General features: G+C 28.2%; 1 protein-coding gene across 2 annotated transcripts in view; it reads left to right on the top strand.

Annotated features, from left to right (window-relative positions):
- Positions 1–21,986, top strand: part of LOC100197310 (solute carrier organic anion transporter family member 4C1) — a 35,981-nt gene extending 13,995 nt beyond the window's left edge. Inside the window, exons 4-8 of one of the 2 annotated variants that reach the window (XM_065796231.1) lie at positions 4,971–5,148; positions 7,524–7,668; positions 7,759–7,919; positions 20,884–21,069; positions 21,340–21,986. In XM_065796231.1, the coding sequence (XP_065652303.1) occupies positions 4,971–5,148; positions 7,524–7,668; positions 7,759–7,919; positions 20,884–21,069; positions 21,340–21,484 (815 nt within the window). In that variant the 3' untranslated portion in view covers positions 21,485–21,986. The remainder of the gene's footprint in view (positions 1–4,970; positions 5,149–7,523; positions 7,669–7,758; positions 7,920–20,883; positions 21,070–21,339) is intronic. The other variant, XM_065796232.1, reaches the window with a different exon arrangement.
- The last annotated feature ends 2,138 nt before the right edge of the window (positions 21,987–24,124 follow it).

Genomic DNA, 24,124 nt, shown 5'->3' with positions numbered 1-24,124 from the left:
TTTTTAAACTACTTTTGTACAGAATATAAAGTGTAATAATCTATTGTGAAGAGACACATCTCTTCACAATAAATCCTTGCAATATGATTAAAACAATAATTCAAATTATTAAAATGTTTAAGACAAGTTTTTTAACATTTTTAAGATTTAGCAAAAGTTATTCGATTTAGTTTTGTAGGCTTAAGATTTTTATCTCCAGAAAATGGTTTTAAAAGCAGTTAAAATGTTTTTATCTCCGGAAAATGGTTTAAAAAGCAAACAATATCATCTTAATTTTACCACTTTCTTAATATTACTTTTTTTTAAGAAAAATGCGCCGTTTAAGTGTTTTTGGAAATGATTAAATTATAATTTCCGTCAATAAATTGTGTGCTATGAATTTACAAATAAAGAGTTAAAAAAAAAACGCTTCTTAAGACCCTATTTTGACACGTTTAAAATCAATTAGATTTTTTATTTATATATTTTAGTCTTTTATTTTTTTAAACTAGGCAAAAAAAAAAAACTTTGTTTTTCAACAAATTTTTATTAATTTTTTATGTAAAGTTGTGTTTACATTTTAAAGCAATGGTATAGGCTAATTTGCCTTACGTCCTTGATATCCTGTTATTTTTGTTTGCAAATGGGATTTTTTTCCGCTCTCAATTGCGGAAGACTGACCGGAACCTTGACAATCCTCCTTTTGTTTCTTCTCAAATCCACTACAAAGAAGTCTTCTTCTTCAAAGGAAGTTCTATAGAAGAGCTTCCATTTTCTCCTCTATGTACCTACAAACATTGTTGATATAGATGCTGGTGTGCTGTAGTCGGGCTATTTTCTGTCCACTATTGACGCTCTATTTTCACAAAGCAAAGAAAATCATCTTTCTTCATGTATCCACTAATAAAAATTTATGATTGATGGTCTCCAGGTATTTAATCATTAAAATAAAATCCAACATCTTTATCATAATGTTGCGGTTTTTCCCAGGATAATTATCTGTCCAGGTAGTAGGCCATTTTATATTTAGTGTCATTGTCTCTTGGATGAATTTAATTTTTTTCTTGTGCTATCATATTATCAATCATAGTTGAATATCCAGAGTTTCTTAAAATAAAAAATCTGGCTATTTTTTAAGTAAAGTTCGGGCAAATATTTTAGAAGGACTGTCATTACAACTATTAATTCCGGATTTCCAGCAACTTTTTCTCTTTAGCCTTCAAATGATACTTATTAGTCGCATTGTCCAAATGAATAATTTTTGAATATTCTGTTTCTGACCTTTCTACTGATTATGATCATTTCAGTTCATTAAAAAAAGAATCACACATGATACATGTGTTGTTTCCGGAGAATGGAAAAAAAAAATTTTTATGGTCAATACAAATACTATTTAAAAAAAGTTCTTGTATACTCTAATTTCATTGTCATTTATTTAAAAAAAAAATTTTTCTCTATGTTTGCTGCCATCAACTACTCTCGATTGCTTCACTGGTTCAATATGTAGACAAGAAGCAACATAATAATTTTTCTGGTCCCACAATACATTACCAAATCAAAACTCATGAATTGAAATCAAAAGTTTCACATTTCTTTGCTGAAATGGAAAGATAATACAGATTATCTACAACAAAATTTGATTTTTTTTATATTATGACAGTTAAGTATTTCTAGTACAAAAAAGATGTGACTTTTACAACATTTATAGATCTCCTTATGCTTTGTGATGTTCTTTTTTGCAATTGAGCTTGTCTAAAGAGACAAGCTATTACAAAAGTTTGTCTAAAGGAATTTGCTTGTGTAGCAACCATTAATAATTGTTCAAAGTAAAAATAACTTTCCAAATTTTCCAAATGGAATTAGTTGAATAGCGATCGTTACAATTTTATAACAACGCTCATCCGACAAAGACAAAAGGCAGTTGTCAAAAGGATGTCTATGAAGTATGGAATGAGATCAAAGAAAAGCAAGATTTGGAGGTGGGATTAATTTTCCCTCACGATCATTACAGAACTCATTTAGACTCTCTAGGTATTCAAGTTCATTTTTAATATTCACTCCATAGCAAAATACAATATGAATATAAGAAGGCTTAAGGAACTAATTATCTTCATTGCAAATTATATTTAAAGCAGGACAGTGAATCTTCTGTTGAAGAAACAGACTTTTGAATTTGCTGAAAAGAGCTGTGCCTCGGTCTTATCAGATCTAATGATCAATCACGACAAGAAGGAGCACAATTTTTGTCATCTCTTCTCAAAGGATCAGGGCTGGTTTGAATCATGTGCGCACCACTGGATGTGCGCACCACCACTGGATGTGCGCACCACTGGATATTTTACGGAAATCTATAATTTAATGGCTGCTAAGCTTTTAAATTATTATTAAGTAATTATATTAAATAATTATAGTATTTTTAACCACACTTAAATAGGCTTAATTGAGAAAGTATGTTACCGCAGTTGAGCGCAATCAGTTGTGCAAATTGAATTTTAACTCATAATATGAATTATTCCGTATAAAATATCGCCAAAATTTTTGAATAAATGTTGATGATTGGAGGAACTTTTAGTGATTATATCCCATGAATAATAATCACTAAAAGTTCCTCCAATCATTTTTGGCGGTATTTTATAGATAATGGTCTTTTTTTAGATAATGGTCTTTTTCTGAATTTGAGTTTTTAAAAATTTAAAGCTTCTAAGATTGCTTTTATAAATTAAATTTTCTTTTTAACAAAATACTTTTAAATTTTCTTGAGACCCCTGATAATTGTGATGCTCTAGACGGAAGCTTACTTAATTTTAGGGTAAATCTGGTCCTGCTTTATGCTTGTTTTTTATAAACGGTATATATTTTAAGTCTTTTTGAGGTTGGATATAGAGAGGACTAAATTACCTTTGGAATAAAATCTAGTTACTTGCTTATATCTGGTTAATGCATTGTTCATATATGCGAAGGCTGCGTGAACTCTCTAGTTAAATGCTCTTCAGCAGTGCTCTTTGACAAGACCGTTGGGCCTTTTTCGAGGACCTTGATGACCAAAAAAAAATTAAGTTGCAGAAAATTAGATTTAACAAAATTTTATTTATTCTAAATTTTTTTTCGAACCTTCGTTTCGCTAACTTTAATTAGTCTTTTTTTAACAGTAGCAGTAATCATATCTAAAAATTAAATAAATGTTGTTATATTTACAAAATAAGAAATTTTTAATCTAGTAATAAAAAAAATTAGCAATTTTTTCCGGCTTTCAGTATGATAAGTTTTTAATAAAATTAGAAATTTTTATATTAACATTCTTTACAACATTGTGATCATTAGTGCACTGTTATTTTTAATGTAAAAATCATTAACTTCATCGTCAATGCAATAGTTCCAAATACCTCAATATTAACCACTTTTGTGCGTGTTTTTTTAAATGCTTAAAGAATTAAGTGAAAACAGTTTACTAGGTATATCCAAAAAATTTTATAAAGTTATTCAGATATAACAATAGTGCATCCATAGGACGTTTGGAGTTTGGTTTTGTGCGTGCTCTAAGCTCAATAGTTTTATAAAATGTTTTAAATAAAACTTATAACTTTTGTATGATTATCATATTTTTGTATGATTATCGTTACCGTAACAACCTCTAAACAGCATCTATTAAGAGGTTGTCACGGTAGTCAACCTCTAAATAAATGGGTCTAAACATACATTCAACTGAAGGCATTGATACCATTTGATGACAAATGTATGACAGTATCATAGACGATATTAGTATAATAGCATGGTTCGACAGTACTCGATATTTCGTCTGACTTTTTTTCCCGTGAACTTTGGGAAGTTAGACGAGAAAACTTTGGTTTTTGCGTTAATGCATTTTACAATCTACCGGAACAAATATGTTCCTGCGGCTTTACACTGATGTTAGAAAAAACAATGGAATATTACGAAGTTTTAGTTTTTTCAGGGGGTTTTATGGTTTATTTTCTACCTTTTTTAGAAAAGTTAAGTTTAGTTCAAATTAGGTTGTTACAGCAGCGTTATAATTAAAAAAAAAATGTTTTAGAGTAAGAGATAAATTAAATTTCTTTTTGTTCATATATTTTATTTAACTTTTTACAAAAGCAATTTAGTATCATTAAAGATGCTTAAAAAATATTCTTCTACACGTTTTTATAACCAAAGTTTTCTCGTCTGACTTCCCAAACTTAGCGCGTTAAAGCCAGACGAAATATTGTCTAGATTTGACAGGATATAGTATGTCTGTATGCATTAAGTGTTCGCAAATACCTACTCTCCCCTTCAGTAAACATCAGAAACCTTATTGCTACTAAAAAAAATTGATGGTTTTTGCGGAGCTTTTCTTAATCTTCTAGGTTGTGTAAAAACAATTTCTTATTTTAAGTTAATAGTTAACATTAAGCAATACATTTTTTTGATTATATATTTTTTTAAAGAAATGAAGATACAGATCTATTTGTGTATGTGTGTGTGTGTTTGTTTTAATTAGACTTCATATAAATAGTTTTCTTAACTTTTTATGAACAATATAGCTTTACTATTGCAACTATCGTTTTGATAATAATAAAAAAGAAACTTGCATAAAACCAGACTAATAAATATATATATAATAAATATATAATAAATATTCAAAATTTAGAGCTCATTTTAACAAAACGTTATTTAGCTCTGTTTCGATGCCGACAATGTAAATAATTTTATAAAGTATGAAAATTTAAAAAATTGATAGCTACATTAATTAAACAAAATTACTTTTCTTAGTTTCATCAAAGTAGTGTTTTAAAATTTGAAACGCCCTTAATGATATCCAATGAAAGTTTTAACGCCCTTCATGATATTTAATATTTTATATACAGTTTCGTTATTGAGAATTTTTAGCTTAACTTAGAAAAAATTATATCAAACCCGAAAGTGAATTATTCTAGCGTAAGTAGAAACAGTTGTGTTTAACTTTGGAGAGTTAATATTAAGTATATTTAAAACAGGAGCTGCTGGCGGAATTATTTTTGGAGGATACCTAAGCAAACGTTACAGTTGGAGCTGTCAATCAACCTTAAAATATTCTGCTGTTATTGCATTAGTTGCAACCGCACTTACAGCCACCGTTTTTATTGGCTGCAACGGGCGTGAAGTAGTGGGTGTTGAAATTCCATATTACAACAGGTAAAAATAGAAAAAACTTTTTGATTGTTAGTTGTTGATCGTTATTTTTTATATATAATATTATAGATAATTATTAAAATTAAACTATCCCAGGTTGTGGTGCAAAGAGCATTATTTTTAAATCTTATATAAATAATTTAAAAATTAAATTTAAAAGTAGTAATTATTATTTATGTTATCAAAATAAAAAAGCATCCGTGCATATATATATTGTATTAGTAAAACTCAAAACATGAAAGTGCATCCGTGTTACCTAAAACATCATTAAAAAATATGTCTTGCTGTTTCGAGCGGTGAATTGAATAAAGTTTACCGTTCAAAACAGTCCACAAGTTATATTAAATGTTATAAAAAACATTTTACAAGTTATATTAAATGTTATAAATAAACTTTCCACAAGTTATATTAAATGTTATAAAAAATTATTCCACAAGTTATATTAAATGTTATAAATAAACTTTCCACAAGTTATATTAAATGTTATAATAAAAAAGTTATATTATAAAGTTGTTAAAAATTTTCATCTTGATCTACAAGAGCTTCTTCAATAAGATCTTCAAGATCTTCTTCAACAAGATCTTCAAGATCTTCTTCAACAAGATCTTCAAGATCTTCTTTAACAAGATCTTCAAGATCTTCTTCAACAAGATCTTCGAGATCTTCTTTAACAAGATCTTCGAGATCTTCTTCAACAAAATTTTCTTCAACAAGATCTTCGAGATCTTCTTCAACAAGATCTTCGAGATCTTCTTCAACAAGATCTTCGAGATCTTCTTCAACAAGATCATCGAGATCTTCTTTCATAAGATCTTCAACATTTAACAAGATCTTTTTTCACGCACCAGTCTAATATTGTTAAACTGTTATATTTTGATTATTGGTTTTAAAGTACAAAAATGAATGAAAATATGAAATAAAAATAGAATGAAATGAATTTTAAACTTATAAAACGACGGTTACCCGTCATTTGAAAATGCTACCCGGGCTGTAACCAACAGGCGTGTACCCGGGTACCCGTCGGCAGCCTTTTTAGCGATGCATTACGTTTTTTAAAAATTAATTAAAATGCATGCGGTTTCCTGAGTAACCAAAAAGCACTCTTAAAATAACCACAAAAAAAAGGTTGTCTGTCAAAATACTAAAAATATGTACTTTTTTTTGAAAATCGTAAAGCTTATTTCATTTATTTTAGTATAAGTGGTAAACACTTCATAAAAATTTAGTTAAAAAATTTTTAAACAGTTCTCCAAGAACATCAGATTGGCATTCACAAATTGCTAGTCGCTGAAAAAAGCATTATAATAAATACTTTAAATACATAACAGGTTTATTTATAAACATCTTTGTTTTGGTATTAAAGCAGGCTACCGTTGATCTTAATTAAGTATAGCCTATACTTAATAATAAAATCAACGGTAGCCGGGTTTAAAACAGAATATTATGTAAGATCCTTCCTATGCTATAAGTAGTGAGTGGCTCATTAATTTTCTTGTGTTATTTAATTTTCATTAATTTTCTTGTATTAATTTTCCTGAGTGGCTCATTAATTTTCTAGTTCCAAATCTATCTTTATCACTTTTCAGTCGAGCAATGACTGATGGAGTAAGATGACAAAAATGTATTTAGGTAATCTTTCTTTATATTCCATATGAATGATCAAGAGAGAGTAAAGAATACTTTATCATCGTGAATCACTAAGACAACTTCTGTTGGTCTCAAGAATGCAGGCAATTTCTTCAAATTCTCAAACGAAGCAAAAAATTCGTGTATCTATTGGATGATTTTTAGGAGGATCATTGCCTGTCTCAATGATGATGCCATGATGAGTTTTACAAGAACAGTAGTGACATGCTTTTTGCTATCTATTGTGTGAGAATTTTGTTCAAATTGATAATAGACTGTTGATTTGCCAATTGTGAAGCTTATGTATGTATGAATGTATATATGTATGTATGTATGTATGTATGTATGTATGTATGTATGTATGTATGTATGTATGTATGTATGTATGTATGTATGTATGTATGTATGTATGTATGTATGTATGTATGTATGTATGTATGTATGTATGTATGTATGTATGTATGTATGTATGTATGTATGTATGTATGTATGTATGTATGTATGTATGTATGTATGTATGTATGTATGTATGTATGTATGTATGTATGTATGTATGCATGTATGTATGTGTGTATGTATGTATGATGTATAAAAATGAAAAGATACCATATGTCTTACGTTCCTGGTTTTCGTTTAGTAATGTATATATATTTATACAAATTGTATAAAGTACAAAAATATAAAATTTGAAAACTTCTGATTTTAAAAAGAATCTTGGAAAATTATATTCATTATTATTCTTTGGTGTTTAGTATGGTTTCAGTCTCATTGGAAAATCAATGCAATATAGATTGTAATTGTAATAAAAAATACAAGCCTGTTTGTTCAGTTGAAGATCAGCAGACTTTTTATTCACCGTGTTATGCTGGATGCTCTAAAATAAATTTTTTAGATGGAGTATGTTGTTTCCTTGCTTTGTTTATTTTATTGATTCTACTTTTAAAGTGTGTTTTTTTAATGCATGCAATTAGTTGATAATTTGTATAGATGTACCACAACTGTACCTGCTTGCCACCTAACGTCACAAAAGTTATTGAAAGTAGATGCACACCAAGCTGTAAGCTATTTCCTCTGTTTGCTGTGTGCGCATTTTTTCTTATGATATTTACCTTCTTGAACAATGTTCCTGTATTAAACGCTACATTTAGGTAAGTTTTTTTTTTTAAACAGTTTCTTCTAATTTAATTCAATTATATTGGATTTTACTGGAATTTTTGAACATTTTGAATTTTTTTAACTTTACTGCTCAATGCTTTTTTATAGTAGGTTGATTACTTTAGAAATTATAAACAAGAATTTTTTTAAAAAAGGTTGTGTTGATTTCATCATCAGAACCTTTTCGAAGTGTAATAACTTTCAATAACAGATAAGCTGATGTAATGCAACGTTGTATACATGTATTTTACAATTTGCAAGGAAGTTTTTAACATAAAAAAAAAACATAGTTACTATTAAAAGTACCTGATTACATCATCCAATGAGAGAATGAAGTTTTTTAGTTTTTATTTCAAGATTAGAAAAATATCATAAATATAAAAGTTGAGAAAAACAATTATAAAGATGCACGAAATGTAAGACAAAACTGATTAACATTTATATATATATATATATATATATATATATATATATATATATATATATATATATATATATATATATATATATATATATATATATACATATATACATATATATATGTATATATATATATATATATATATATATATATATATATATATATATATATATATATATAATTATTTATTGGTTTTACAAAGTAAGATCTTTAAAGATGGGTAAAGTAATTTTTCCATATATATAAAGCATAAAACATAAAACACGTTAGACTGATAAATATGAAACTTTATTTTAACAAAATCTTCATTTGAACAAAAAGTAATTTCAAATGAATTAAACAAGGTAAAATTAAGCAAGGTAACATGTTTCAGACAGCGATATGCAAGAGTCTGCTTGACATTTTGATCTCAAACCAAGAAAGTCTCCACCGCACCCAGTTGGCATGTGTTGGAAGACGTTCGTCCGACAGACGTCCCCCAGACGACGCATGCCCACTGGGCAACACCGTGATTTAGTAAGTTTTGAAAACGATTTGCTTAAGCTAATTAAGAACATATCATTTACTATAATTTAAAACAGTTTTCAAAAACAGTTGCAAAATAACATTGCAAAAATAAAACCTTTACGAGATGTATTTGTCGGTGTGGCGGAAAATTTTGATTGGCGCAAAATTTTATTGTCGCAAATTTGATTGTTGAAAATGTAAAAAAGGAATAGTGTTACAAATTGTCGCATTACTGATTGTCGAATAACAGAGTAAGGAATAATGTCGCAAATGACTTTAATGAATAGTGTCGAAAATAAAAAAAGGAATAATGTCGCAAAGGAGTTTAATGAATAGTGTCGAAAGAAAAAAAAACAAAGTAGTGTCGCAAATGGTATAAACGGTGTAGTGTTGAAAACAAAAAAAAAAGGAGTAGTGTTGTAAATGAATTTAATATATAGTGAAAAAAGAAACAATTTTCTAAAAGAGGTTAATGAATAGCAACAAAAATAAAAAAATAAATACAAATGAGTGTTTAGATAACATGACTGATGTCATACTGAAATAGCCTGCTGCCGGGGGCTCCAGTACTTACACCAATTATCTTCTAGCCTGCTGCCGCAAAGGAGTGCCGCTATATCGATTGAGGGTTAAGGCTTTGGTAGCAATCTTTTCTTTCATTATTCTTTTTTTTTTTTTTCTGTAAAAGCCATATGCTATAAAGATAAGCAAAAAGAGTAAGCAATTGCTGAAATTACCTGTTTGCGACACTATTCCGTTTTTACTATTTGCGACACTATTCTTTTTTTTTGTTTTTGACACTATTCAATAAATTCATTTACGACATTATCCCTTTATTGTATTTTCGACACTATTTCTCAAAACCTTTTGCGACACTATTCCTTTTTTTTTCTGCAACATTAAGCCTTTTTTTGAATATATTCGACATTATTCTGAAGTTCATTTTTCGACATTATTCCTGTCACCCGTATTGGTGATTCACTGATAAATCAAGAAACCTGTACAAGCTTGATAAATTATTGTTTCATAAGCTGCATTGTTTCATAAGCATTGTTTCAAATACTGAAAACATTGATAAAACAAATAAAATATCTGACATTACACAATATAAAAGCATTAACACAGGTACTAAAATGTTTATATATAGATGACAGACTAGAGCGTCTAGCCATGATAAGTGGTTCAAACCCCACCTCTGGGCAAGTTTTGCGACATCGGTTAGGAAGGAGGCGTGAATTTCCAATTAAATGCTCATCCGTGGTGCTCTGTGATAAGACCGTAAGAACTTCTTGGGGCACTTAAATAAAATTAAAAAAAATAAATAAATGCCATAACACAAATGACGTCATAAATATGGTTCAAATCCATACCTGAAAGAATTAAATATACTTTCATTCAATACGATATTGACGAGTTTTACCTTTTAATTTTTAAACAACTTTTTCAAGATTCTTTAAGCCATGCAAAACAATTAACTAAATTTCCAATTAAATTGATTAAATTTATTTACTCTAAATCTTTACTTTTTCATAAAATAATTTGTGGATAAAAAATTTAGCAGACCAAACACAAAAAGCGAAATAGTTAGCCACTTTACCTTATATACTATTGCGAAAGAATATGGACTTAATATTACAGGTCAATATTGAGATGATGGTATTTGCTGCTTCTATAATATCAGCGGTCCTCAATCGGAAAAAATAGAAACAAATCAAAATTTTGATCTTAACACTACTATCAGACTATATTTAAAAACTGTAAATTTTCTTGATATCAGTATAACCTTTCTGAGAACTCTTTTCAACTTTATAGAAAACTTGAAGATAATCTTTTATCATTATTTTTTTTATTTATTTTTTTTCTCTCCATTTTTTGCCGTATAAAAAATATAAATACAACCAATATTTCCAATATACAGATGGCCGGCGCAAGAAGAAGACACAATTTGTCTTATCGCCAAGTCCCGAGATTGATTCCGTAAAAAAAAAAAAATTTCGTATAGAGTATGTAAATGTTACCAATATATATAAAATAAGACTTTATTTTTAAAAAGATAAAACAAAAACAAAAAGTTACAGGGTCATAAAGAATTTTTTTTTTTTTTTTTTTTAATTTCTTTTAAAGTAAGAAAATAATCAATAAAAAGTAAAATAACAAATTCTTAGAAATAAATATTAAATAAATAAGTATATAAAGATTAATATAAATTTGCACCAAGTAAAACTTGCAATAAAATAAAAAAAAAGGTTTTTAACAACTTTTTTTTTTTTTTTTTTAATTAATTAAGATTAAATACTAGAATTATTAATAAAACACAGAATTGAGAAGAAATTGAACCTTTCCAATTAATATATATTTAAGCATGTATTTAAGCATGCTTCAACCAAATCCATAAAAGGGTTGACAAAGATAAACTTTAAACTAAATCGAAAAAACTTATCTGTGTCACCCAAAAAAGTTAAGCAATCCATCACTAACTAGGAGCATTTGCTTCAATTTTACATTAAATTCGTCAAGAGTTTCAAGAGTTTTAAGTTTATTAGATAGGATTTTATTCCATACTTTTGGTCCTCTAATGGATAATGAAAACTCAGTTGTGGGCTGAATATAGGTGTTGTTTGAGTTTTTGGTTAAGTATCTATGTTTATTTATTTTGAATAACGAATTAAAAATGTTTAGTGTTGTTCTTTTATTAACTTTATACATGAAAATTAAAAGATGAAAAATATTTATTTGGTAGACATTGAGTATATTCAGCTTTATAAATAGTTCTTTGGAATGAGTAAAACGGCCTACATTAGATATTATTCTCATTGCATGTTTTTGTTTATTAAAAAGTTTTTTAATTTTGTTTTGATTTGTGCTACACCAAGCAATGTTTGCGTAATTCAGATAACTATGAACAAAGGAGAAATTATGAGGTGATTTTTTATATATTAACATCAATTTCAGTTATCCACCAAACATCATTAAATCGATACCAAAAATGATTTTTAATCACATCGGTATTATACCTTCTCGCAAAAAATATTTTGATAAAGCAGCACCATTTTATAATGTCGCTCTCAATTCTTTCGGACTCAAAAATAAAATCAATTTCATTCCAAATATCCCAAAATATAATACAAGATCTCAAATTTAGCATTAGGTCCATTTTAAACGGTAGATATTAAACCTAAAATGAAATTAAAGATTTAGATTGAGTAACAAAAGCAATTTGGAAAAAATAATGGCTATTTTTTATTTTTATATTTATTTATTTAAGAACCATGCATGCCAATATTTTTGCAATAAAGGTCATATTCTGAGGATCACATTTAAAAACCAATTGGTTTTCAAAACAGTAATCAGTTAAGACGTAACGTGAATAAAAGTAGGAGATAGTAGCTTTTAAAGGTGTAACCAATTGAGACGTAACGGAGCGTAACAACCATTTATGAACTACGCATTCCAACATCTTTGCGATAAAGGTCATAGTTCTGAGTCTTAAATCACATTTAAAAGCCGATTGGTTTTTTCAAAAGAGTAATCAGTTAGACGTAAAGGGAAGTTTCCACTTATCCGTTTATTTATGGAATCGGGTAGCAAAAGGAAAAGTAATCACTCGAGCATACGTAGTTTTTCTTTCCACATATTAAATACTTCTAAAAATCTTAAATACTTTTTATCGAAGGTTGTTTTTCGACGTTGTAAGGAAAAGAGTTCCATTTATTAATTATTCTTATAGAAAAAATGTCGCCACGCATACTTAAGCGGGGAAATGTGTTTTTTGTTTGAATATACTATCACGGGTATTGAATTAGTTATCGATTCAAATAAACTTTGATCATGAATATTATCACTATATATATATTATCTGATATTGAAAATATACAATTGGGAAAAAGGAAAATCTCAAAATTATGATAGAGTTACGATTTACACATCATCGCTAGAGTCTGGTTCGCAAGACTGAATTCTTGGCATTCAGCTCCAAGGAAAGTGATCAATTCATTACCATCTAAACAATCCTTGAATACTTCAAAATGTCTTATCAGATTCTTTGAATTGTTCTAACACAACATCTTGTAAAACAAGAAAAAATAAAGGTGCAGTAAGCGTTATTATTTCTTATGTCCTAGGAAGACCAGCTCTTTGGTAAACGTGCAGACATCAAATCTATGAAAAGCACATGGCTCATGTGATAAAAACTAATTTTGGTCCAAAAAGTAGTCCTATTAAGAAGCTTTGTGTAATTCTCCAAAAATTATGGCAACAGATTTATGAAGATGTAGAAAAACTTAAACGAATCGAATACTTTGAATGGTCTCAAGTTGCCTTTAAACCAGACTCATTACTGTTTAAAATTGCCTGGAATACTTAAGGCTTCTGTATCCCAGTTCATCATTTCTTATATTATTATAAGTTCTGTGTCACAACTATCATACTCTCTTTTAATTTGAATAGCCAGGAGCTCATCATGAAGCAAGGTTTATGACTGATAGTATTGACTTATTTTATTGGTTATTTAAATGACTCAATTGTACAACCCTGCTAGTTCCAAAATTTTTAATTAAAAAACATTAAATCATCTGAAGGCTGCAACCAACTACATTGATTTTTTATAGATTCTTTATTCTGAAAATTTTTTTAAATTTTTTTTTCCTTTTTACTTAGCCCTTATACTTTTCAAGCACCTTTAAGTGATTTAATGACATTTCAATATTGCCTTTCAGCTATGACAATAAACGAGTTTTAAAAATTTGTAGCCGTAAGAATAGTTGTTTACCAGAGTTTCATGCATCACACTTGGCAATTGTCCCTTCAACAAGTAATTTTTGCTCTTGCTGATAAGGAACTGAAAACTGAAGTTAAAACCAACATGTTAAATAAGTTATTTTTTTATGATATGCCACAGTTGAGAGATCTGGTTAAAAAGTAGTCTGAAATCAGATTTAAATTATTCATACGTCAAAATTTGAAAACTTTGTCAAAACCAGTCTAACCTTTTGTTTTTATTGATAGAGATTTCCAAGAAGGAACATCTGCTTTGAAAAAAAAAGGCATTAAATCTTGTAAAAATATGGAAGTTTCCCAGTCCAAAACCAGTTGGAGTCCAGTTGTGAAGAATGCCTTCCATACTTAACTAAACGCAAACTTTGATGTTTAGTGCGGCCGTGGCGCAGTGGTTAGAGCGCTTGCTTTATAAGCAGGAGATCCAGGTTCGAAACGAGCTCTGGACAATTTTCGCGTCACGGTAAGGAAGGAGGCGTGAACTTCCTGGTTAAATGCACTTCCGCGGTGCTCTGTGACAAGACCGTTAGGACTTCTTATGGCACCTAAAATAAAAGTTGAAAAAAAATGTTTAAAAATTTAAACGTCAAACGTCATTGTTGCTGGAGGTATATAAAGCTCGCCGCATTCAGTTCGACTGTCTCCATCTGTAACATTTATCTTCATGCCTTTGGATCTTTTTTGAGATTTTTATTATTTTTCCTGTGCCTTGTGAGCATTTTAACAAAATCTGTTGTCCATGTTTTCAAATTTAACTATTTTCCTTTTCAGACAATGACTCAAGAATTTTAAGTCTTCCATCTTATTCTCGCCATCTCTATTTCTATAACTTTTAATTAAACCAAATGTTTTTTTTTTATGAATACAGAAGAGAGCACTATTCTCTTTCAAAAAACTTTTTACCTTTTTTTTAGCTTCTCTCAATTTTTACCCTTAATTTTATTTCAAATTTTACCCTTTAATTTTTAGCTACTCAGTGGGCACGGTAACGTTTAGAAAACGTTTTTTAGACGTGTATTAGAAACATCTAATTTAGGTGCTGTCTTAGTCTAAAGGAAATGGTGATGGGGCGGTTTTAATAAACGTTCAAAAAACGGTTTTTGGACGTGTATTAGATGCGTTTAATTTGGGAGCTTTTTCCGCCCATATGTAACAGTTTAACAGTATTAAACCATTTTCAACCCATTATTTACTATTTTACTACTCGATATGAAATGCAATAAAAGTAAATAAGAAATAATGGGTTGAAAATAGATGATTTGATACTGTCAAATCGTTATATTTGAACGAAATATAGTTTTTAAATAGAAAAAATAGTTGCCAGTGCACCTACAAAGAAGAAAAACCCAAACTAAGTTCATATTTAGATTATCATCTATTTGACGTATTATAAATACTTTTTAAAACATATTGCAATCAGTTATATTGGGTGCATTAAGACATTAAGAGCAAAACGGTAATAACCATTAAACCACTAACCAACCTCTAAAGAAAGCCGGAAAATTTAAATAAATACATTTGTACTTAAATTTGCTTTTTAAAGGTTAAAAATAATAAAATATTTGAAACTGAAATAAAGTAAACATAGTATACTCATAAATTCCAAACCTAATCTTATATTTACATTATTTTTATATTTAATTGTTTTTTTGAGAAAACTTCATAACATGGCTTATTTTATTAATTCTTTTATATATTTGTGCAATAGGGTTATGTTTTGAACGTACTAATCTTTTTAGTTATTACAAGTCTCAAACTCAAATGCTTGGTTCTTGGTGAAACTCGGTTTTAAAACTTTCATATTCTGAAATAATAAACAATAACAACAATATTTTTAATGAATAATATATAATCATTAAGCATAATGACTGTTTATATGGTATTACTTAAACCCAATAAGTCCCAGTTTAATTTTTCTACCACTTTTACCACAAGATTAACAACATTTGATATATAATTTGTTATAACAACTTTAACTAGATGTATATAAATAACAAAAAAACAATAATAAAAGGAACATAGATAAAATTAAACAGAAAATTACCAGCTTTTTGTATTTCAATACTAGAAGTGATACTATACTATACAATACTATGCATACTAGAATACTAGAATATCTATATTTATGCAAATGTTACAAATATCTTTTATAGCCATGTCTAAATGAACTTTTTTCATTTGAAACTTTAACCAAGTAACATCTGGAGCCACCCAATTGCTAATATAATGGCTACATAATATGGGCAATTCCACGGCGGAAACTGAAAAAGTAGTCAAATTTTAAACTCTTTTTTGTCAGTTTTTAACAAATGAATATTGATGTAGACTCATGAAAGTTTATTTAAAATATACCTTTAGTTCTAAAATAAATGTATTTAAGTCATTTTTATGGTTCCGAAAGTTACGGTTTTTCTCATTGATGCATGTTAAAAAAGTACCACTGTAAAATGTTATTTTACCCATGATTTTATTTGTATATTCCGAAATATTTTAAAGTGATAATGGAGCTAAGATGATCAATTTCTTGTTGGTCAGATTTTTTTCTTTAAAAAATAAATATATTTCAAAAAAATAATAAAATAACTTTTGCAATTTTCATGTAACGTAAGTTAACAAAAACATGACCAAGTTTTGTTTTTTCTAAAATTTAACTTGAAAACTTAAATTTTGTAATATTATATGTGAAAGAATATTAAATCTTATATTTATACATTAAGATTTTTGAATAACGATGCTTAGTTAAGGCACATTTTAATTTTGAATTTGTGTAACGTAAATTAAAACTACATTTATTTACAAAAGTTTAAGCGCTTTATTCGTAAAGTTTTTTAACATAAAAAAACGTTTTTCATCGCAACTCCCAAGGGGTTTAAAAAAATCAAAAAAAAATTCAAAGGTCCGGTTGTTTATAAAGACGAAAACTATTTTACATCGCATTCCTTCTACATTCCTTAAAGGTTTTTTTTTTATTCTTTATACGTCAATAAGTTTTGATTAATTAAAAGTTATTCAAGCAAAACTTTGGCCTAAAGTTCTAAACAGAGAGTTAAAACTTAACAAGCTGCTTATCGCCAGCGTGATTCCGAACGGAAAAAATATATGAATGCCTATCAGCATTCATATATTTTTTCCGTTCGGAAAAAAAGCTCATCGTCAACGAATAAAACAAAATCCGGAAAAAAAAAAGAAAGAAATAGAAAAAATAAAGGAAAGAGTCCGAAAGTATCGAATCAAAAAGAAAGATTCTGCAAAAACAGTTAATTTTTCTACCATTATGAGTGTTCAAACAAAAAATAAATTGCTCAAAAAAGTCCAGAAATCATTGCCCAAAGATCCCCCGCACAACGTTACAAAGTCCTAGCCACATTGCTGAATGGATTATTCAACAAAGAAACTGCTCTTCCATTAAATAGCGTGAATAATCCAGCTTTAACTGAAGTAGTTACGAAAATATGCGATTTGCTTTGGATTCCTTGGTGAAAGTTGATCGTTTACTGTTGTCTAACATTAAAATTGGGAAAGATATGTCTCAAAATTTTGTTTGTAAGGACTCATTAAATGATTGTTTCTACAACAAATGCAACAAATGCAAAGATCTAAAGTTTTTCCAGCAATTCCTGGCCACCATTGAACCCCTTAATTTTGAAACAAGTTGGTACCAATGGCAGAAACCAAATGAAAAGCGTTACGCTGTAATCAAAAAAGTTAAAAAGTTTGGAAGTGGTAAAGAATTGATTGCTCACATTATGAGTATGAGAGAAAAACTCACAACTCATGCCAATATCAAGGGTAATTAATCTAAATGTTTTAAACTGAGCATTACTAAATCCATGAATCCATCATTGAATGTTGCTACTATTCAGGTTGACTATGCAGAAAATTTTAAGTGTTTTAGTCCGAATGAGCCTCAAGCAGCACACTGTGGCCAAAATCAAATTTCTCTTTTAACTGCAGCTATCTGGCAAAAAAATATTAAAACTTTCACCATTGCATCTGACTCTCTGGATCACACAAAGACCTCCTTAATTGCAAATTTGGATAAGTTATTGGAGTTTATTCATTTAATACCCAAGAAATTCACATTTTTAGCGACAATGCTACATCGTAGTTTAAAAATAAAGTCGTGATGAGCGCAATAATGCACTTTGAAAAGAAATTTAACAGAATAATATTTTGGCATTTTTTTGCAGCAATGCACGGCAAAGGAGTTGTCGATGGCGTTGGGGCTACTGTAAAGCGTTTGGCAACCAACAGAGTAAAGTCTGGAAAAATTGAAATCCAATCAGCTAATGATTTTATGAATGCTATTCAAGACATAAATGTCAAAGTTCTATATTTGTCAGAGGAAGAAAAGTCAGTGCGCAATTGTGTACTCAAACTATCTCAAATTATCCAGCAAGCCAAAAAAGTGAAAGATATCTATAAATCCCACTACTTTTATGCCGGTAAGAGCCAGATCATAGCGGAAAAAACTTCACCGTATTTAATATTTAAAACAATTAAAAGGATGTAACCATTTTTGTTTTAAGTTATATTTTTATTCACATTATATTTTTGTTTTCCTACAACAAATGGTTTGGAAATGGAATTAAGGGGGCGTCCATAAAGTATGTCACCCAATATTTGTCAATTTTAACCCCTGCCTCCTGTCACAAACGATCAGATATACATGCACCCCTCTCTCATTAAAAGTATGTCGCATATTTCAGCACCCCCCAAAAAAAATAACACAAAACAACCAACAGCAAACAAACCTTTTTTCACGCTCTTGAAACTAAATGAAATTAAATATTTTGATTGTATCCACTTTGGTGTTTTCAAAATTATTCGAGCAGTTTTAGCGTCAAAATCTTTCAGTAGAGAGTCACCAGTTATTGAAAATTACTTTTGTTAATTACTTTGAATAAATGAGTTTTAATACAACTGCCGTTCTTTTGTTACATAACTCTAAAAAATCACGAAATAATAGATATAAAAATTCCACGAAAATAATCGCAAGGTAACGTAAGTGATGTAACATAAGTTAAAAACCTAGTGTCAAGAAAACAAGTATATCTTTCTTAGCCGGTCACCTCTGATAACTTTTTTTATTATTATTGTAATTAGTATTGAATTCTCAACGTCTTGTAAAAATTTCTAACACGATCCGCATTAATGCTTCGCAAATATTCGACCTAAAAGTTGCAACACTTTTTTTACCTTGTTTTCTGCGTAACGTAAGCTAAGTGGCATTTTCGGTAATAAATTCGCCCTCTTTTGGCCAGACTCAAAACTTTTTAGCTTGTTTTGTTCTTTGGACTGACAGCTTTCATAAAAATCAGCTAAAAATTTAATTTACAGTTTAAATATGCAAATATTTGATAAAGTTGTTGCGCGTGTAACGTAAGTTAAAAATGGAATTGCCCATGTAATGTATATGTATATGTATATGTATATATTTATATATGTATGTATATATATTTATATATATGTATAAGTATATGTATATATATATATATATATATATATATATATATATATATATATATATATATAAATAAATATATATATGTAATATAGATATATATATATAGATATATATATATATATATATATATATATATATATGTATAAGTATATGTATGGGCAATCCCATTTTTAACTTACGTTACACGCGCAACAACTATATATATATATATATATATATATATATATATATATATATATATATATATATATATATATATATATTAGAGGTGTGCGAAACTCGAAGTTTCGAGTTCGAGTTCGAGTTTATTCAATAGTCGAACTCGAATCAAATGTGTTTAGTTAATCGAATATAATTCGAATTTCGAACCTAAAGTTCGATATTTAAAAAGTTGCTGTAAAAAATTGGTGAAAATGAAGTCAAAAAATATCATGTCCTACTTCATCTACAACTGCCTTATTTACTCACCTGAGAATTTATCATAAGAATATAAGCTGCTGTCTTCTATCAGAGCATGTAGAAGAACTTCCCTTTCTTCATAAAAATATGTAGACTTTTAGCATTAGGATAAGTATGGTTTTTTTATGATGAAATTTTTAAATGAATGAATGTATACTTTCACTAGTTTGTTTAATAATCTCGAACTCGAACTCGATCGAATTTTTTGTAATCTTGATCGAACTCGATCGAAAATAAAAAACCTACTCTCGCACAGCTCTAATATATACACATTATAAACCCACATTATAAACAATTGTTATAACGAGTACACATTCATTAAAAATCACTTAAATCATAAACCACTTGATATGGAATAACTGAATAACCCAGTATTTTCAGAAATAGAATTAATAACGTAATTATTTACCAGTGTTTATGCAAAAATGCATAACCACTGGTAAATAATTATATATACCGCACTTATTTTCTTTGGACGATAAAACCTTAAAAAAACGTCTAAAAAACGTACCGTCCCCACTGGGTACCCTCAAGTAGATCTAATGTTTTTATAGTTTTCTTGGTCACATTGAAGACATCTTCAAACCCAGTCTGTTACCCTTTTTTAATTAAAATAAGTTAAATTAAAATAAATTTCATTTTTTTATTTTTTTATTACATTTGTTACATAAAAATGATAGCTATTTAGTTTTGAACTTCCTTATAATGTCATGTGTTCATTACAATATCACTTGTTAATAACAAAATCACTGAATTCTAATTTTTCACCTTGATTGAAACTGCTCAGTTTTGATACTCTTAATCTTTTTTTGCTGATAAACCTGCTTGTGTTTGTGAAGCATTATTGGAGGTAGATTTAGTTCTTTCTTACCATTCTTAAAAAAAGCATATATGAATCAAATTCTATTTCTCAATGAGTTTAATAAAATCTTTGTCAATATTGGTCCTAAACTAGAAAATATAAACGTTTTACACTTTCAGGTCTTGAAAAGACCTAAAAATTCTTCTTCTGTACTTAGTCAATAAATTTAGGGTTTTCAAGTAGAACATTTTTTTAAAGTTTTAATCTTCTATATATTTATGTGATTGTTTTAAGAACCTCTATCTGCTGGGATTTTGGTCAAAAAATCCCAACACTATAACCCCACTTACCAAGAAAATCTGGATCCGTCGTTAAATTGTAAAAAAATTTCATTAATAAAGTTTCATTAATATAATTTAGAAAAACTGAACAAGAATAAGTTTGCATGCATTAGCAAACTCAACACTTTGGGAGGATTTATGATTAGAAATATGTTAATCAATAACAATTAGTTATGTTTTTGCTTAGAGTTGTACCAGCTGATCTAGGATCATTTGCTATGGGTTTTCAACAAGTTTTTGTTCGATTTCTTGGATTTATTCCCGCTCCTACTATATTTGGCAAACTAATAGATTCAAGTTGCAAGTTATGGGAAATAGATGAATGCTCAGGTGAAACTGCAAACTGCCTTGAGTATGATAATACCGATTTTAGGTACACTTATTATTTAAACGTTACAATAAATTTTTGGTTACTTTAGTCTAGAGTAAACAAAAAGCTATCTTTGTTAAAAGATTTTTAACTACAACTATGCTTCTTTTTATTCTTCTTTGTTTGTTTTTTTATCAAATTTGTTACTTTTTTATTTGCTTCTTTATTCTAATTTGTTACTTTTTTATTTTTTATTTGTTTCTTAAGTTTTATTGATTCTATTATTTTCGAATCGTAGTTTATGTTAATTTATGTTTATATTTATTTCTTTAGATTAAACTTATTTCTAATTGCTGTTGTTGTTAAGTTTCTTGCAGCTTTATTTCTATTTCTTGCATATAAGTTTTACAAATTACCGACTAAACAAAGTTCAGCATTACCAAGTTCTAATAATATTGCAGTTATACATTACGAATAGTACTTTGTAATAGTTATTTATTTTTTACGGTTATTACGGTTACTGTTACTTCATTAAGAACAAGTTTTATTTTTAACTACTTGTTTGAACAACACTACGTTGCCGATCAAGAACATCTTAATTGCAAAAATTGAGTTTTAGGTGTTGAATATGATTCAGAAAATGTTTAAAAACTGACAAAACTAAAAAATTATGCTTGCGTCTTTGTACTTTTGTTGAAAAATATTAAAACATAAAAACATATTTACATATTCTTCTAATTTTAAAATGTTTTTGGCAAATATTTTAAAATCTATTTTTCTGCGCATGTCCTTGATTGGCAGGGTAAAAAATTTAAAAAAAAATTCTAATTTTATTTATTGTATAGTTTTTTATCAATTATTGTGAAACTTTTGTAATACAATGTTTAAATGTTAAAAATTTTAAAGAAATTTGAAGAAATGTATAATAGAAAAGTGAGGATGTTAGTAAATTTACAAATAAATATGAAAATAATCAAAAACTTTTATACGTGAGTAACCTCCTTATTTTGGCGAGGGTGGAAACTTTACATGGTTTTTTACAAGCTTAAACATAGCTTTTGAACGCTAAAAGATTATTAGATGCAATTAAAATAAAATTAAAAAAAAAATAGTTAAAAAAAAGTTTAATTTGATTGCCTACATATTTGGGGGTATGGTGTGCAAAGTTTTTAGGGTTTTTTTATTCCCAGGCTATAATCACCGTGGTTTTCTCAAAAGGTTTTTAATTTTACAAAAACATGAGCGTTTTTAGGTTTAGAGTTAGTACGAGGCCTAGAAGTGTCAAGTTAAAAACATCAAAAAATGTGGCGTACGCCCTTAAGTAGATGTTAACAAAAGCGTATAAAACTGAACTGTTTTATTTACCATTTAGTTTTTTTCATACGAATTATTCATTGAATATAACCTGTTATTATTGTTATGTTCAAAGTATAACTCTTATGAAAAAAAGCATATTATTTCCCGTTTTGTTTTTTTCATACAACTTACATAATGCGTGTACACGAAATAAATGTGAAAGTAGAAAAACAACTAAAAAAAAGCACTCCTAAATTTTTATTTCGAACCAAGTAATAATTTTAATACAATAATATAAGAAGATCAAACATTAAAAAAAATTAATTATTCCTGTGGGAATCTAATAAAATTTCGAGCTTTGCTTTAGTGGTACCCATAAGCTTGCGCACAGAATAAGAATCAAAACTATTTGATGATTTTTTTAATGATATTTTAATATCTTTAATGTTTCTGCAAAGCTTTTTTGTTTTTTTCATTTTTCTTTTAATAATAGCCCAGTACTTTTCAATAACGCTCAATTCTTGGCAGTTTCGAGGATTTTCTGTTTTAGGCACAAATTTCACATTATTCTTTTTATACCATTCCATAGGTAGTTTACAATAATGAATTGATGCTAAATCAGGCCAGAACACAGGTCTGTTATTGTGTAATTTAATGAGAGGTAAAAGGCGTTTTTGTAAACATTCTTTAACATATATTTGACCAGAAAGTGTGGAATGAGAAATATAAGGTGCTGATTTTTTGCCACAACTGCATATAGCTTGCCAAATCAAAGCTTTTTTAGCGAACTTGTCATGTTTTGTGTATTTAAATTTCTTATCTGCTTTTCCTCTATATTTGGCAATATAATAAACATCACCAGGAATTTGTTGATGATCGTACTTGATATAAGTTTCATCGTCTTCAATAATACAGAACGGTTTCAGAACGGTTGGGCACTTTATGTGCTTTGAAAGAATGAAAACCATGTTTGTTTCTAACTTTTGCAACAAAACTATGAGAAAATTCATATATTTTTGCGCGTTCCCTTAGTGAATGGTTTGGGTTATTCTTAAAACTGTTAACCAGTTTTCTAACTAGTTTTATATCTTTAAAACCTTCCTTTCTTCAACCACCAGATTTGGGTTTGATCGATTTTGTTTGAAAAAAACGTTGAATAACACTACTAAGGGTGTATGGATGTGTTTGCAACGATTTTGCTATCTAATTGTAGTTACAATTAGGATTTTGTAAATATTTGTGCATAATTTTTTCTCTTACGTCTTCTTCTTTTGTCATTTTTAAAACTAATTTAAACAAATTTTTTTGAAAACACAACGCGTTGTAAACAAAATACAAAACAATTAAAGCGATTTTAATAAAACCACTGAAAAAAATGACGTGCTTATTCTTTCACATTTATTTCGTGTACACGCTTTATTAGGGTGAACTGAAAAAACTTTTTTTATGAAATTGAAAACTTAAGTATTACATTCTGATGCCTAAAGAGATTTTAAGGTATGGGGTAAATTATTTTTATCACTACTTCAAAATAAATTATCAAAAATGCAATGTTTACTTTTAAAATTATATCAAGCGTTTTCTTGATTTTTATGTGGAAATTTGACAGACTTATTTTACCTAGTAGAATTTTAAACAAATTCAGGGATAACAAAAAATAAATATAAAAATAACCATAATAACAATGATCTTTTTGTTTGTATAAATTTGTTTGTAGGTTAAATCACTTATTGAAATAAAAATTGTTTGAAAACATTTAATTTCAATATTCAAAATAAGTGACCAAGTCCTAATCTAAAGGTTTAACAAAAAATTAACTTTC

The sequence above is a fragment of the Hydra vulgaris genome, chromosome 04 (genome assembly GCF_038396675.1).
Source record: "Hydra vulgaris chromosome 04, alternate assembly HydraT2T_AEP".
Classification (NCBI taxonomy): Eukaryota; Metazoa; Cnidaria; class Hydrozoa; order Anthoathecata; family Hydridae; genus Hydra; species Hydra vulgaris.
The sequence above is the reverse complement of the archived record's forward strand: the minus strand, read 5'-3'. Positions and strand labels throughout refer to the sequence as shown.